Source organism: Cyprinodon variegatus, unplaced genomic scaffold, assembly GCF_000732505.1.
Source record: "Cyprinodon variegatus isolate N-32 unplaced genomic scaffold, C_variegatus-1.0 Scaffold1161, whole genome shotgun sequence".
NCBI classification, from domain to species: domain Eukaryota; kingdom Metazoa; phylum Chordata; class Actinopteri; order Cyprinodontiformes; family Cyprinodontidae; genus Cyprinodon; species Cyprinodon variegatus.
The window spans coordinates 130,015-148,183 of record NW_015151614.1 but is presented as its reverse complement, the minus strand read 5'-3'; the positions used below and the strand labels follow the sequence as shown (position 1 = coordinate 148,183).

Below are 18,169 nucleotides of genomic sequence, written 5' to 3'. Positions count from 1 at the left end.
CCGTAAACTGCCGTTAACCTGAACTTCCACGAAAATCTACAGTGCCGCATATTGACGAAAATCCCTTTTTTCATGCAGTGTCAGTAGGAGCAAATTTCCCCCCTTTTGGGATCATATTAAATCAAAATTTACTTTGCATTATTTAATTAATCTAACTTAGTACAATAATTGGAAAGTTTTGTTAGATTTTTTTTTTTTTTTTAGGCTACAGTTCCATTTCATTGTATGCACTTAACCTTATGTTTGGTTTATTTTGATGTCTGGTACTTAGATCCAGTATTGAAGTCAGTAAAGAACACTACTTCATGTGTACAGGAACAATATATAGTATTTTTGATAAAAAGAATATCAGGAAATAATATTGGATATATGTGATTAAAAAAAACTTTCAAGGCATGTTTAGAGAAGCTTTATTTTTCCAAGGAAGTTGAAAAAAGCTTCTTGTAGAAGTCAACTTCAGCAGCTCCTCTAAATCCTCTGAATCTCAAACAGCCTTATGTCCGTGTCATACCAGATCGGAGGATCCACATTCCTACAAATAACAGGAAAGAGTGAAAAATAGCTTCATCAGCCAAACCAAAAATCATTGGTCAGTCTGTAAAGTCAGTTTACCGCAGGTAGATGACTCCCCACATATACGTCCGAAACCACATGGCAGTGCCAGCATTGGCCTGGTATTTCCTGATCAGGATGGGGTGGGGTACTGGGAGGAGTCCGACCAGCGTGCCATGCTGCAGGAACCTCAGGATCTCCGACTCGTCTGTTAAACCCCTATGGATAAAACAAAGTGAATGGTACACTGCAAAAAAGATCTAGAAATAAGGACATTTCTTAAATCAAGTGTATAAACCCTAAATTTTAGAAGTTAAATAAGATGATTTGCCAATTGAATGACTATTTTTACTCTTAAAATAAGATAATTAGATCATATGCGCATGTAATTAGACAATTCAGTTGCTTTTTCTTATTTTAAATGTAAATTGTCATGTTCCATTGGCAAAGTATCTCACTTAACTCCTCAATTCAAGACAAAATGCACTTATTTTAAGAAAAAAAATGACTTATTTAGATGTCAATTTTTTGCAGTATACAATATCCTTCTGCAGCTGTTAAATCCGGTTTTAGTTATGAAATTATATTGCTGCAAAAATTTGTAACACTAGCTTGTTTGGAATATTAACAGAAATTATAGCAAAATCCTATAAAGCAACAGCAATAACCATTAAATCCATCTGGGTTTTAATTCCTAAGTTTCTCCTACTTGTCTATGCAGATCTTCTCCACCTGTGGGACCAGCACTTGCAGCAGCCGCATGATGGTTTGCAAAGGAAGTCTAGTTTTCCATGACACCATCTGATAACAGGTAAAAGAAAAACAAGTCAGATGAGAGGAAAAAACAGGAAGCAGCAGAAAGACTGCTCAGACCCACCCAGTCTGAATTAGCTGTCCAGGCTGCAGCCGATGAGATGCTCGACATTCGACTTCTTGACGTCTGCGACTCTGTGAAGACCTGACCATGGGAGGAAACTGTGAGAAAGCAGAAAAGTGAAATGAAAGTGAATAGCAAGACATCGCCGTACCTCGTGGTCCCTCTCCGAGTTGGACTCTGTGTCGCTGGCTCCGTTGATGACGCTGCGGCGAGGTGCCGTTATCGGAGATCCCGAATGTGGCAAGGATACCATCGTTCCATCCTCGCTTACCTGAGCCTTCTCTGTTATCTTATCAATTCCTGAAAAACACAAAAAGATGTTACCACTTGTAATAAAGGAAATTATCTCCTCACATCAAAATGTCTTGTGTTTCTTATGTTTGCTTAAATAAGCACAACTGTGGCATTGGAGACAGTTTGACTTCTTTTCTCAAGGCATTTTTCATACTTTGAGTCATTCTGAAGTTCTCTGAAGTTGCAGTTTTTTGTCTGTTTAATTCATACATGATTTTACTTTGTCATTTTTTGCAAAATTTTAAATTTCACTGTGTATCTCACAAATGACTAGATTTATTTAATGAAATGTTAGATCTCCAAGCTACTAATGTTAATAATCTGCAATTTAGTTTTAATATTTAAAAAAGACAATTTTTATGTTTTTTTTTTTTGTTATTTTGGTCTATATTGATACTTCTCCCCGAAAGCTGCCTCCTTAATGTGGTGGGGTTGTTTGAGTGCCCGACTGATCGTAGGAGCTATGTTGTCCTGGGTATTATGCCCCTGGTAGGGTTTTTCATGGCAAAAAGGTCCTAGGTGACAGTTCAGACTAAACGCAGCTCAGAAGACCCTTATGGAGAGAGTCAAATCAAGGACGGTAACGTCAGTCAGTAAGGGGCAGTCCAGGCCCCACCCTGGAGCCAGGCCTGCGGTTGGGGCTTGCATGTGGGCGCCTGGTGGCCGGGCCTTTGTCCATGTAGCCCTCCCAGGCCCAGGCCAAATGGAAGACGTGGACCCACCCCACGTAGAGGGGTCCGTGCAGAGAGTCCGTAGGGGTTGGGTGCAGAGAGGACTGGGTGGCGGTCGAGGCGGTTATTTCCTGGTCCGCGCACGTAGCTTCTGGCTGTAGAGATGTGGAACATCACCTCACTGGGGGGGAAAGAACCTGAGCTTGTGCAGGAGGTTGAGAAGTACTGGCCAGATAAAATTGGGCTCACCTCCCTGTATAGCTTGGATTCCGGATCCCATCTCCTGTAGAAACGCTGGACTCTCCACTTCTCTGGCGTTGCCTGCGGGGAGATGTGGCGGGCAAGGGTGGCCTTGCTCATTGCCCTCCAGCTCAGTTGTCACGTGTTAGAATATACCACGTTGAACGAGAGGGTTGTGTCTCTACGCCTTCGGGTTGGGGATAGGTCTCACCCTACAGAACCAACTCTGGTGCAGAGTACCCGGCCTCCTTGGAGTCCCTGGGAGGGGTACTAGATGGTGCTCCAAATGAGGACTCTATTGTTCTGGGAACACCTGGTGGATTCCTCTCTTAGTGCTGTTGATTGACCCAGATGATGATGAGTCCAGTTCTTGTGTCAATATTTAAAAGGAAGGCAATGTTTCATTTTAGGCTTAATAAGGACGGGGAAGTACCGGTTACTATCTGTTCCAGCTGGTTTTTTGGGTACAAGAATGTGATTCTAAGACACTATTGCAGTCTGTGCCCATTGAGGAGTAATGTATGCAAAACTTCTAAAGGTTAAAGCTAAACTTGAACTGTAAAATATACAAAGGGTGGTTGTGAAGAAGTAATGCAGGGGCAGATCCAGGATTTTCAAAAGGGGGCTGCGCACCTAAGTGTAAGGTCAAGACAACGTGAAGCAACCCAGCCGGGGTTACTAATACCCCTAGTAGTAAGAGGGTATGGCAAGGGGTACATGATCTTTTTTTTTTTTTTTTTTAAGTAGAAAATAAAATAGGGCTATTCTGCCTTGTTAGGACCCAATTAAACAAGCTTTTATCAACCAAAATGTAAGTTCACCTTCAGCTGTGACACACATCAAAACCAAGCAGAAGAATAGACTGGATGTAGAGAACAGTCTGGGATCAGTTGTTTTTCACACTGAGCTATCAGGGCTCAGCAAAGCAGCTAAAACTAATGAAGTCAGTCAGACTATAATTTTTGTTCTACATTTTGTTCCCAATTCATCAAGTTTAAATGCATTTATAAGGAAGTTACTCAGAGGAGCTCCAGTTTTATAAAAACAGGTTTATTTTATAATCCTAACTAAGCAGACTAATGAAGGAGAGGCTTTCCAAATCTAGGTGAGGGAGCAGACAACTCATATTCAAGATTTTTGATGAAAGTCTCTGGGTCCTGAGCAAAAGCGGAATAATCCTCCCTTTTTCCTAGTGAAAAGGGCTGATCACTATAGGCACAACATCTCACAGCTCACAGATGTTGTGTGAGGATGTAAAAGATCCATGTGAATCTGAATATAAATGTACACCACACTTATCAGACTTTGTATATATGTATTATTCAGCTTCTAATTCCACAATAACTTCTTAAAGTCTATTTCATACATTCAGATCAAAATACATAGAAGTTCAGAAGGGATAAATACTTTAAATCCTCTACTTGCCTTTTCCTTCAAATCTTTTTATATTCTATAAATAATTTCAATTTGCATCTAAAATCCTAGGTTGGTTTATTGGTGCAACCATCCTTTGTGGCTAAAACTGACCTTCACTTGTACCTTTTTTTTTAATTATTAATGTTTTATTAACTTCCCCAATTTGTGATTTATTTTTACTAGGTTGTCAAAACTGCTTTAGATTGTATCTGTTTTAAGGAAGTCTGAGAAATGTCATCTTTCCCACCTGGAGTGGCCTCTAAGCTGGTTTTGAGTGTCCCGGGCTCGGCAGGTGCAGCGGGTCTGGAGCCCTCCATGGACTCGCCATCTGTGGAATTTAGACGAGAGTTCGCAGACTTTTTCTTCTTCAGCAAAACTTTCTGAATGGACGCCTCATCTGTCGGCAGATTAGCCAGCTGGTGGAAAACGTTCCTCTTTCGGATGATGGCATACACCAGGTTGGAGTTACCTGTGGGTACAGTTTCAGACCTTAGAAGCCTGTCCCAAAATACAGCTATGAAAGAAAAGGAGATCCTGTTGTTCTCACCATCAAACTGATACTGGATGATGTTATTGAAGACCTCCAGCAGGAAGAAAACTAAGTTGTGGTTCTGAGGTGCAGACAGGAGAAACCACGGTGTGGAGAAGGCCTCCAGCAGGTGGAGCAGCTTGTTGGCAGCCACCATGGACAGACTCTTCAAGTAGGGTGAAACTACAGAGGTGGGAAAATGTGTCTTGGACAATTGTCCACTAGGGGGCAGTATGTCTGCAATGATACTTACTGTTTACAATTATAGTGAGCAGGCAGTCGAACAGAGGATGGAGACGTTGGTGACCACAGGTGATTATTTTGTGAAAAATCTAAAATTGAGAATGTTATAAATATGACTTATGATACTCTTGAGAGCATATGATCTCTTAATTCACATCAAACTCAATGAGTTAAGATTTTTAATTAGAATCTAAAGGTTCATTTGATTTTCTTATGATTTCAGTGTGCAAGAAGATTTGATTTTTAAAGCTTTTATTTTCCTTTTTTAATCTTTGTGTTGCACAAGTTCTAAACATAAACTGTCTTTAATTTTAGTTAAATTCAGTAGATCTCACCACTACGAGCAGATCAGCATGGGTTCCTGTAAAGACAGGAATGTCCATGGGGACATGGACTGTGTACGGCTTATTTAGGCGAACACCAAAGTTTCTCTCTCCGCTCAGCAGCAGCAGGATGAACACACCGATGTGCATGAGACCGACTCGAGCTACAGGTGCACACAAACATGACGAGCTTTAAATGACAATTCACTTTACTTTTATGTCCGTGTCCTTGTCCCTAAGACGTTACAGAGAGTTACTCACACTGATCTGCTCTGGCATCATTCAGGTAGAACAGGATGGGAACCAGCATCTCTAAGACGTCACTGCTCTTCAGGACGAAGAACAGGAATTTCTGCAACACACCAACAGTTTTGAGAGTTTTTTTCAAACCAAATAATCTGGTAGTCAATACAATGGAAAGTGAAAAGACACAATAAAAAGGTGCAAGGTGCTTCAAACCTTGTTAAAATCACAAAACTTCCAGAAAAGGATCAGCAGCTCCTGGTGGAACTGGATCTTCTTGGTGGATCGAGGAAGGTATGTTTGGATTAGAGGGTTGTTGAGCAGCTGAGCCAAACCTCTGAGAACAAAACTCAAATCCTGATCAAAAACAAAAATAATATGCAAAAATTAACCACCGAGAAGAATCTTGTTTGCAGCAAACATTAAAGGATTTCTGTGGCTAACAGAGGATTTCTGTACATCACCTCCTCTCTGTGGATCCTGGAGAGGTAATTCACAAAGAGGTTGTCGGGTCCAGCTGGCTAAAGAAAGAAAGATTTGTACTGATAAACATCCAGCATATCAACCATTCTCCATTTGAATTTGCAGAAGCCTTAAACTTATTAATGGCAGACTTGCAGAAAAATGAATAAGCAGGAATTCTTAAAAGAATAAATAAAAGTTGCAGATCTCTGTATTTAAAATGAATTTGAGCTTTGGAAACATATTCTGAGGTAATTTAAAAATCGTGTCAAAACCCATATTGCTAACAAAATTTAGAAAAATGTGTGCTGCTATATCCTCTTTTTCTTTATTATTGACTGTGCTGATCATTTAATGCCCTTAGTCTGCTGGGCTGACAAACAACTCTAATCAATAGGGCCGCTGATATGGACTGCATAATCTCCCAAAGAAGCAACTGTAAAGTTAATTTCTGCTACTTTTTAACATTTGCTACTTTAACCATGCCTGGGCAGGTAGTTAATTAAAATTAGATTTAAATGCTGATATTTGATTTAGGAATACTTTTCTTGAACTTTTAATGTTTTAATTGTGTGATCTATTGTGTATTGAACTCTTTGAATGTGGTTCTGTGAAGGAGACTGTGCTGACAGTCCGCTATATTAGCTATATTATATTATTTCCTCCCCCTCTTTCTCTATTCATAATCAAATAGAAATAATTGCATAAAAGTCTTTAACCTGTTTCTTTTTCATTGTTTCCTAACAATTTTTTTTAATGAAAGTATTTTTTCTCTTTTAACAGTTGATTGAAAAAAAAAAAAAATTGCCCATAATACATCTGGTTCCTCGGATGGATTGGATGAGGAGGAATCCAGAGCTCGGAGGGCAGCCGTCATGGCGGACCCTGGCTCGTGCTCCAGTGTGACGATCAGGGTCTGCAGTGCTTGCTCCACCAACTGCCCCCTGTGGTCTGAGAACAGCAGATGATTGTACGGGATGCCATATCCCACAGGGTCATAAGAACAGACGACGTTCAACAGGGATGTGAAGAGCGGCAGGGCATGTCTGAAGCAATGATACAAAGAAAGAAGCCAGTGAAAGCTGGACGGGTTAAACAGAGAAGAACAGGAGAGATTAAAAGATTCTAACTAGATACAATTCAAGGAACAGGCCATGTTCAGCTTTAGTTTGAAACAACAAAGTAATCAGGGGTGGGCAGCTTCAACTCATGGCCTCCATATAATCAAGCCACTTTTGGTAGAATTAAAAATGTAAAGTTCATACAGACAACCAAGAAATATACAAGAATGGAAGGTTCTTGATGAAAATTGTCAGGTCTTCATGATTTTACATTATATGCATTTATAGCTGCACAACTATAGCTGCAAATATAATGCAGTACACAAAATAAAAAAATAAAAAAAACATCTGGATTTGGCTTTTCCATGCCAAACCTGTTTTCTGCAGAACAGAAGAAAGCAACCCAGGGATTCAGCGCTTGGTTCTCAGATGAAGGAGAAAGATACATGGCCTCAGAGAAGCAGGTGAGAAGCAGCTTCAGCAGCTCAGTCCTGGAAACGCACAATGAGTCGAACATAAGAAATGCAGCAGTCTAGCAGTTCTACAGTGGAAAGTAAATTATTCTAACTAAAATATAATAGCTAGTGTCAATAAAAAGAATTTAATACACAAAATGCAAAGTAGTTATGAGCAATTTAGTAGATAATGTAAAAAAGAATGCATTTATGTGATCTATTCTCTAATTTTTTTCATTTATTGTTATTTGGTCTCACCTGTCTATCAGTGTGGGTTTAAACTACCTTCCAATTGAAACTAGATAACCATAACCTGTTAAGAACAGCACCTGACATATAAAACACAGCTTCCGGCCTTACCTGTTCAGGTCATGGACGTAATTCAGGGGAGGCGACTGAGCGAAGCCTACCCCGGCCTCCCAGATGTACTCACAGCTGTCTAAAGATCGCATTTCTTCTGACCCATCCTAAGGCATAACAAGAGTTTTTAAACAACATTTACAATCGGAGATAAGAGGTTGATTAATTCCCTAATAAAATGTACAGCATTACTGTTTATTCCAAATCACATATATCAGAACTGATCACTCAGAGGAAATCAGTGATTGGTATTACAAACAACGTTAATTTGGCAAAAATAAAGACAAAATGATTGATTATGGCATGATATTTCTGTTAAATCTAGTCAAATTATGTTTACTGTCACAAGGCATAAAAAAAGATTCCACTACAGTTAAAAGAAAATGACTAAAAAGCTATGCAAAGGTCTGGTTTGCACACTGGGACCTTGCATTTCAGTAAATAGACCAAGCCGAGTGCCGTGTTGACATTATCAGGCTTCAACACCTCAGCACAGATAAACGCAGCATTAAGAATAGAACTGACAGGGTGTTCCTTACGTCAATGCCATATTATACTTCAAAATCAATGTTTGGTATTATTTAACAAGGAAAGAAATTCCATCCGAGAAATTAAAACTAATAATAGGATTTAAAACATGCTGTAAAATGACCTACGTAAAATGAGAAAAAATGTCTTAAAATAGGAGGATTACCCCTTAATTTGAATAGGCAAATAAGATGATCTGAAGATGGAATGAGTGTTTTTACTTAAATTACAATAATTTATTATTATGCACTTGACATAAGAGACTGCGGATGTTTTTTCTTATTTAACATGTAAATTGTCTTATTCCATCACCAAAGTGTCTCACTTACCTGCTCAATTCAGGAAAAAAAAAAAATGCACTTGCTTTAAGAAAAATTTACTTACTTAGATTTGAATTGTTTTGCAGTGCAAACTTTAGTACTTAATTGTCCCTGTTAAAAAATGGTTCATAGTGATGAAGTTCCAATAAATGGTGAAACTGTAGCAGATTTGGAGAGAAATATACATTTTATGTGGTGAAATAGCTAGAGGAGAGCAATTCCTGTCTTTCTAGGGCATTGTGTCTTCCAATAAAATAGGCAAAAAAAAAAATAAAAAATCCATCAGTGATTTAAATGTCTCTCAGCAGTAGTCAGGATTTGTGATAAATGCCGCAGCTAAATAAAAAATAAAAAATGTAAGTCAAAGATGTATTTTCATCTTCATCATATGCTGAGAGATTTACTGTATAGTGGGGACCCAAATTCCACAAATTTCAGTTTTAATTCCTGTCGTTATCCCGTAAAATTTTAATAGATATTAGAGAGTAAGACCCCTGATCAAACTGCAATAACTTTGATCTAACCTTCACCTGACATGGTTATAATGACCAACTATCAGGTTCATGTTCTGGACAGACAGCCAGCAAAAATAGCATCGAAAGTTGGATGATTTAAGACCACAAAAATTCTTAGGAAAATGTGAAAAAGAAATCAAGACATTTTATTTTATTTTTATAGAAATAATTATTAAAAATTATTTATAAAAAAAAGAAAAAAGAAAAAATACAAAAAAAAGAGAGAAAGAAATCAACATATTTTAAAAGATAAAAATAAAAAAGGAATCCAGGAAGGTTTAGCTAGTTTGGTCTCCCAGGTAGGCTATGCTTCATGCTGCATTGATCAAAGAGGCAGGTTGGAATAAAAACGGATCACTTCCTCTGGAAGCAGCACAAATCACCTCCCCACTCTCTAAAGTGTTTGCAGAGCTTAGTTAAGATGCATCCACCCAGCTCAAACACAGCCCCTCCTCTCTCCAGGAGTCACTTATTAACCCGAGCTACTGCCTGAGAAGGTGCATGAAGGAGATAATGACATGACCTCTACCACCAGAAGGGGAAAAAACAAGTCCTGGGAATTTTCATTACAGCCCTGTTTTTACCTCTCTAATGTATTTTAGAAGAATAGACCTTTTTAAGTAATTAGCAGGGAGGTTTGGCCTAAATGGCTCACAGGATATCTTTCTTTCTTTCTGTTTTTTCCATCTTTGTGTGTATGCCAGCCTGAAAGTTCACATGTCCAATGAACTAGTTGGAGCTAAAGATTTAGACATTTAATGGTACTTGGGAGTTAACTTGATGTACATGCTGACCAGTTCCAAAATCTTCAACATACTGACCGTGCTGCTCTTCCTGTGACTCTGAACTGTAAAATCTGGACAGAAGAGGAGATCAGCGATGGCGAGCAGCAGGGATTCAGCCAGTGGTCGAGCTTCATTCTCATTAACATCTTCATCCAAACCCTGCAATAGGAACACATCAACTATGGTTTTCATAAAAAGATTAACCAAAGTGCCGCTGGTGACCACAACAACAAGATTTTTTTTTCTCTAGTATGATTTGAAACTGAAAGATCAGTTTTTTTCCTCATCATTGAACGCATCATCAGCAAACCAAACATTCTTTGTGTGGATTGGGTTGCTTAGTTAGCACACTCAACATTGCGTCAGAAAATTTAAGGAAATCTGTTTCATCATCCTTTGAAGTCAAATTACTTAATTAAAAAAGTATGAGGTTTTTCAGCAGCTTTACACAGAAAGTATGCCTGCCATAATTCTTGATATCATATATATTAGGGATGCGTGATATAATCGGCCCCCTATCGGTATCGGCCTTAAAACTGAATATCGGACATCGGCCACCCCACCGATATTTAACCCGATATTTGATCAGCTTCTGAGTTTCTAAAGTCTAAAAAAAAATAAAATAAATACTACTTCTTCTTCTTCCTCAAAAACGTATTTTTTACAGACTTAAAAACTTCTAAAGACGAGGGAAAAAATATAGATTAAAATATCACAATATCTTCATATGCTGATATATTGCCATTTAAAAACACCATATCAATCTCTTTTACTAATTAAATATTGCTATATGTCATCGTTATGCTACGAAATCCCCCGAAAATTCACGAAATTTTGCCATATTTTTATATGTTGATATATTGACGTGGTATCGATCTATTTTACTAACAAAATCTCACAAGAATTTGCAAAATATCACGAGAGTTTGTAACAGAACGATGAAATTTCACCAGATTTTAAAAAGTAAAATAGATCGATACCGCGTTTTTAAAAATCAATTTGATATCAGCATATGAAAATATATTTGAGTTTAAGTGTCAGAAATGGATAACAAAACTGCTATTTTCAATGACTACTTATTTTTGTCCAGCTTTAACATCGGTATCGATATCGGTTATTGGCTACATGAGTTTTAAAATATCAGCATATCGGATATCGGCCAAAATCCCAATATCGTGCATCCCTAAGATATATATATATATATATAATATGGGGCTTAATGGGGCTTAGAAAAAATGCAATTTAAAAGGGAATATAAAAGAAAAAATACCATCAGACCTTTTCATCTTTTAATTCTCAGATATCTGAAGGAACCGCAAAATTAGAAAAAAAGGAGCCTTCAGGGAGGAAGATGGGGAATTATTGAGGAGTATACAGAAGCAACTTAAGGTAAAGATAAGAGAAAGCAAGGATGCATTTCGGAAAAAGCTAGAAAGCAAGCTCAGAGATGTGTGGTCAGAAATGAAAAACATCACAGGCTTGAAGCACAAGAAGGGAAGTCTGGACAGAGCCAATGAACTCAAAAGATTCAGCTTAACTTCAGGAAAAAGTACAGAATCCTACATCTCTGAAGCTCAAAAAGCCAATAAAAATGCTGCTTTGTTGCATGAACTCCTCTAGAATCTCTGCAGATGATTTCACAAGAACTATGCTACATAAACAGTATGATCAGCAGTGAACACCTTCTTCAGAAAACAGTCAAACAACAGACAGGCTTCAGTCTCAGACTTCTCTACATCTGGTGAAATACAGACTACTACAGAAGATGCTTCCCTGTCTACAGCTATCAACAACAACAACAAAAAAACCACTGATTTACTACAACATTTGATTTTCCTCCAGGATCAAGGAAGAATTTCTAAATATATTTTCATTAGCAGGCAGCTAATCCCTCCTTAACTGAACCCTTTGCCAGGAGACGCTGGGAGATACAATATGGGCAGTGTTTGCGGCATGGTCCCCAGTCGACCAGGTAACCAGAGACTCAGCGGCAGGTGGGGGTAGGGAGAGGAGTTAGAGCCCAGCTTTGGATGGAGACCTCTGTATCTACAGCAGGGATGGTTTTATTTTACATCTAAAGAGCTGCTTTAGAAATCAGAGAGTAACATTTTCTCCAGCTAGGGTTCATTATTTGGCTGAAGCAATCAAAGCAATTTAAACTGTGAGATGGAACGATAGCTGATAGATTTAATCACTCCTGACTTTAGACAGAAAAGATTTCTCTTGCAGAAAGTTCCAACATGGATCAAATACCAAACCAAAAATCAACTATTTGTAGCTAAATTGAAAACATCTCAATAAGAGCTGCATCTGAGGCGATTAAAGCAAAAACAATCCCAAACCTTTTCTAAAATCTACAGGAGCTTTGGTTTAAGTAACCAATCTTTATACTGTGCAAAGAAAGGTAAACTGTAAAAGTTTCTGTCCAGGATCCCAGATGGCAGGTCAGGCTCATACCCTGGATCTTTTTGCGCCAGGGATGGTGGACCAGAAGAAGCCCCTCCAGTCGGCGTCCTCGAAAATATACGGCAGGATCCGGGTGAGCAATCGGGTGCAATTCAGAACAATCTGCCTCTCCTTCTCCGAGGGGCAGCCTGAGTCAGCGCACTGAACCAGCCTCTCCACAGCCTGCAAACAAACCACATAATGAAGCAACAGAAGGAATTATTTCATTATATATAAAGTTTTCTGCCAGGAATGCTGAATACAGCCTTTATGCAAAGGTAAAAAGGACAAAAATACAATTTATAACTTAGTTATTATAGGTTCAGTCAATGGCGAAAAAAAAGAGAAAATTTCTTATGTCAGCATCGGCTTAATACTAAAATTTCAAAAGTCATATTTTTAAAATAATCTACAATGCAGATTAAAACAGATTAATTATTTCACAAATGACCAGAGGATGTGAATAGAATTTTAAAGGAGCAATAAGTCATAAGAATAATGACACTTAAAAAAAAATGTGTTTTTCAAATTGGAAAACCACACAAAACACACACACTGGAAAAAAAAATCTAAATATAGATAAGTATTTTTTTCTTAAAATAGGTGAATTTGTTTTTGGATCGAGGAGGTAAAAGACACCTTTTACCAATGAAACAAGACAATTTACATTTAAAATAAGAAAACACAATTGCATTGTCTTATTTCAAGTGCATATTATCTAATTATCTTATTTTAAGAGTAAAAATACTCCTTCCATTGGCAAACTACTCAAATTAAGGAAAAATAGAAATTTTTACTTATTTGTAGATTGTTTTTCTAGCGCAACTTTCAAGAGTGATGGATAGGTTGCAGAATCAAGAGAGATGAGATTTTAATGTATCTGAATTCAAGAAGAGCAGTAGCTAAACTGAGCATGTATGCTCAGTTTAGCTACTGTAAGTTGTTGCACACACATTTTTATGTTTTTTAGTCTTTTTTAAGAGGAGTGTAGTCCTAATTCCACCAGCGTCATACATGTGCATGGTGTAATGATGTACGTAAGGCTGTCCAGATTCAGCACAACGACTGGAGCTCTTTTCCTAACCTGGATTCAGTTCTTACTGTTGATCTTGTGAAAGGTAAAGGTTTAGGAGCGAAGGACAAATTGGAAGGAGCCTTTTTTTGGTCCACTTCTCTTGATGGCTTCCAGGGAATTGTGATATGATTGGCTCAGGAACCAGGAAGTAAAGACGGGATACACACTGGGCCAAATAGGCTCTGGACTGTACCTCTGGGTATGAAATAAAAAAAATTTCACAAGGACATTATTTATTATCTTCCTGGGTTTACTGTAACTTTGTAATCTAATGGCTCTTTAAATAATCTCAGATAAAAATATATATTTTTCTCATGTATAGATTCTTTTCTTACACCCTTTTTTGTCCTATGGGAGAAACCTTTTGGTGCTGGAAGTGTGGGAATGACAAACATCTGCATTCCTTTGTTGTCAACTGTATCCAGGATGGACAAAAGGCTGCAGCAATGCCAAACAGGATCCCTTGCTGGCTGGAATAATGAACATCCAAACCAACTCTATGCTTTAATCATTTACAAAAAAGGGAAACTATTTTCAGTCTGATGCTTAGAGAAGATTCTAATTGTCATAATAATTTCATAATGCAAACCTCATTCTTTAGCCTCAGTCAGGGATCAATGTTTCATTAGGAAGGTCAGATAAGATGATTTATGATTAACAAAGTTGGCTCCAGAATCTGCATTCTTTTATAAAGGGGGTCTCATACTGTATTCATAACAAACCAACTGAATAAATCGATATAAACCCTTTTTTAATTTTTTTTTATCATTCTGTCTAATAAGAGAGACCGAATACCTTAAAAGTAAAGCATCCTAAGTAAGAGGCACTGTTCCAAAATAAATACATTTCTCACATATCACTATTATTGTTACCCTCTGGTAAAGCCTTAAAATGAATCGTTAAATATGTTTTTCAGTAAAGCTTGTTAGCCTTTGCTGCAGTGCTCCAGGGGCAAGTTCTGGAGGTTTTATCTTTTACCTCCTGTATCATCAGATTCTTAAGAGCTGCTGTCCAGCAACTTTAAACTGCAGCTCTGATTCATCCTCCCTTAGTCAAATACTTAGGTGATTAACTCTAGAGAACTTAGAAGCATGGACACAGTGTTTTAGAGCTTGGACATATTAAAAAGGTGCTACACAGCCGCACCCGAAGGCTTTACTGTAGATTATCTGTTCTAGAGGCTAACTCTAGCTTATTTTAGCTATTCAAACCATAATAGTTGAATAATTTTAAGCAAATTGTCCTTTAGAGCTACTTGGAATAGAAGATGTCTTTTGCCTTGCAATACGGGGGTTTTAGGTTTAATCCTTATCTGGAGTGTGCTTGCATATGAATGCTCTTTAGCAGCAAAAACATTAATTTCATGTTGAGCAGTTATTCTAAATTTGTGAGATTTTTGTCTGACTTTCTGTCCTGTGTATCTCTGTGTCTCTAGGTAATGGACTGGCAGCCGGTCACCGGTGAACCTTTCCTCTGGCCCAGGTACAATTAAAGAATGAAATTGGTGTCACCACTCTTCAGCAGACTTTGCATTTTGTTTTTTGTTTTTATTGGAATGAAGTATTGTTTTTCTTTGCTTATTTGTATGTTTTTGTCAGTGCTGAAAAACTAAATAAGCAAGAAAAGAAACAAAACACAAATTTTTTTAGGAATTCAAAACTATGAATGAATTAAATGCTTGTATAATGGAAGGTATGTGCTCGATATTCCTAAATATCATCTCAACAAGAATGTCATACTGGTAAGGAAAGATTACCTTGTAGCAGAGGGTTGCCAAGTTGGACGGGGACTCCTCTCTGACAGCTCGGATTTCTGCAGAAGGCACCAGAGCAAAAACATCCTGGACAGCGATGGAGCAGTCAGCCCAGAACTGATCCCAGAATACGTCGTCTGTGGCTTCGACAGGCTGTGCAACAGGAAATAGAAATTCTTTGAGCGACCATGTTTTCAATTCTTCACCAAGATGAGCTCCTAAAGTCATATTTATTAAAAAAAACTGCATATAAACCAGATAAGGTTTCAGTTGTATTCAGAATATCTAAGTCTAATACCTAGGAAAGCATCATGCAACACTCTTATGACTTTTTTTCCAATGCATTAACAAAAAAATATTCTCTTTTGAATGCTACAAATCTTGTAAATATTAAAAAAATAAGAGTTTTTAATGTCAACACAGGGTGCATGTTCCATATAATAATGAATAAAAGGATGGTTTCAGTTTAAGCTGTCTAACTTCTACTGTACCATAAAGATATTAACTGGTTAAAGTGCAATTAGTGTAGAACACATTATCCAAACTAAACCAAAGCCTTCAGGCAGAAACATTTCACCCACCATCTGGAAGAACATAAGGTTACTGAGGAAGACATAAGCAGACAGTTGGTTTTAAACACATGCCATATGATTGTGTACATTTCACAAAACAATAATAAAAACAATGCTTGTGTTTTTATTTTATTTTTTCCCCATTATTTCTCCCTCATTTTTAAACAGAGCTGAAGATTTAAGCAGTTTATTTTACCCCACTTAGAATGATCAGCACCTGAAGCTACCATCTGGCACAACTTGAATCATGTCTTCATTTAAATAGATCGCCTATTAAAACACAGTTTTTAATTCCCGCTGTAAAAGTTTTATTGTAAGAAAAACACAAACTTGCCTGCGTTTTGGTCGTCAGCTGGATCACCGCTTTCCTAAAGTGAAGTTTGGTGTCTGCGTTTCCCATATTTTCCTGCCCCTGGAGCCGCTGTCGCCTCCTGCTTTCAGGATCCGCTGATCATTTCCCTCATCAGCGCTCAGTGCGCTCAGTTAGTGATGCGTTCAGGGACCGCTCGGAGGTCGCCAATTCGACAAACATGTTACTCGCTCTTACGGATCCTTTTAAAAATAGGAATCAGGCTTATTTAAGTTATTTAATGACGACAATGAAATTTAGTGAATAACTTGCATATAGAATTTTACTAAGAAAATTGTATTTATATATATATATATATATATATATATATATATATATATATATATATATATATAAACAAATAACAATAAGAATTAAAGTCAGTATTTTTTTATTTGCATCACAGACACTTAAATGAATAAACAAATAAAGCCTTATCTTATGTTGTTTACCCCCTTTACCTAAAGCAATAATTTACAAAGTACTTAAATGACAAAAGACATCTGCAACAACACAGTAAGAATAAATATATACATAAAGATAATAAAATTGAATGACTATCCTCCTAATTCACCGTTTCTGTATAGCTAACCTTAAAAAAAAAACATACAATTAAATACGATTTACTTTGTATTACAATCAGGGATAACACATATTAATTTATTCTTAGAGAAACATTTTAAAATAACTATGAAAAAAACAAAATTCTTAGTTTAGAAAACATGCATGTATAAAAGAAGAAAATACATTATTTAAAGGAGCACAAGTTGTGGATTTACAATTAAACACAATAACATTGCTTCTTATATGTTAAATATACTGATGTGATATGGCTTTGGTTTTAAACAGTAGGCTCCCCTAGTAACATTAAAACATAACATCAGTGGTTTGGTGATATGCTTAGTCAACATGAAGGTCATGAACTCCTAGTGCATTATAACATATTTCTGAAACAAATCAGAAAATTTCGGGCAACATAGTGGCATCTATAATTTTACATAAAATAAAAAATATATTTATATTTTGTGACCTTCACATAATTACCAAATGTTTACATTAAGACATCAGCCTTTGATTTTTCTGGATTTATTTTGTTGATTTATTATGAAGTAATTCCAAAACCCTGTGGGCTTGAAAGGTTAAATACAGGAGGGGGATCCTTGCTGCATCTCATCATCAATCTAGGGTCAGGAAATAAAAGATGTTAAAGACTCCCCGTTACATTTTCTTGCCAATATTTTTGTTGTAATAATTCTGAATGTCCCTGAAAGCAGCATGTGCTGAGCAGGATCTAAGTGAGCAGACTTCCGGGATATTTTATGTACTCATATACCACGTGACCCTCATGATAAACCTGGCTAAACTTAAGACTACAATTCACGTCATTATGGGCTACATCATCACCACCTGCCAGAGCATCACATCAGGAACATTACTGAGATAAATGTTTCCTTGTCTGGTCAGTTCAACTGTAGAGGATGAAAGTATAAAGTGGCCAGTAGATGGCGTCATAATGTCAGCTAGCGCTGCAGAAGTCAGTGGGGAAGAAAGGGAGAGGGAAAAATACTTAAGTCTAGCAGAGGATTTACACATTTATTTTACGGAAACTCTGACATTTGACCTCTTTAAGGTAAAATAAATAAAAAAAATAAATAAATAAAATAAAGCTTGATTTGGAGGTATACTTTATATATAATAGCTTGATACAAGATATAAATTAATAGAAGTTTTTTTAGTAGCTATATTTGAAAAAGATATAACATTTTGTTTTGTGTATTGGTTTATGGGTCTGACTAATATTAAAATGTATTCTTTATTACCTCACATATTCATTTTTGAACAGCTTTAACAACTGACCACTTTGCCGCTGCCTAATAATATCATGGTTAACAGTTTTAATGAACTTTTTTCATCATTCCCTTAGTCATTGTGATCAGTGTGTGAACACCTATCACATAGCTGGTACTATTTCTTAATGTTGTCATTATTATTATTACACAGAGTAGTATCAGTTATCAGACTGATCATCCATAAAAATAAACAAAAATGCTCATGATTGAAGTTTTTTTATACCAGCCTCCATTTTTATTAAACCCATAAT

General features: G+C 37.0%; 1 protein-coding gene across 1 annotated transcript; it reads right to left on the bottom strand.

The window, feature by feature from the left end:
• Positions 1-393: 393 nt before the first annotated feature.
• On the bottom strand, positions 394-16,179 carry LOC107101846 (protein HID1-like). Its single transcript, XM_015400918.1, has 19 exons — positions 16,054-16,179; positions 15,151-15,300; positions 12,332-12,502; positions 9,911-10,033; positions 7,727-7,833; positions 7,286-7,402; positions 6,668-6,896; positions 5,853-5,909; positions 5,605-5,745; positions 5,407-5,497; positions 5,158-5,309; positions 4,833-4,911; positions 4,598-4,762; positions 4,298-4,519; positions 1,581-1,729; positions 1,430-1,510; positions 1,262-1,353; positions 613-771; positions 394-532 (listed from the first exon to the last, which is right to left on the bottom strand). Exons 1-19 carry the CDS (start codon positions 16,117-16,119, stop codon positions 469-471), a joined length of 2,415 nt encoding a protein of 804 aa, XP_015256404.1. The 5' UTR covers positions 16,120-16,179; the 3' UTR covers positions 394-468.
• Between the last annotated feature and the right edge of the window lie 1,990 nt (positions 16,180-18,169).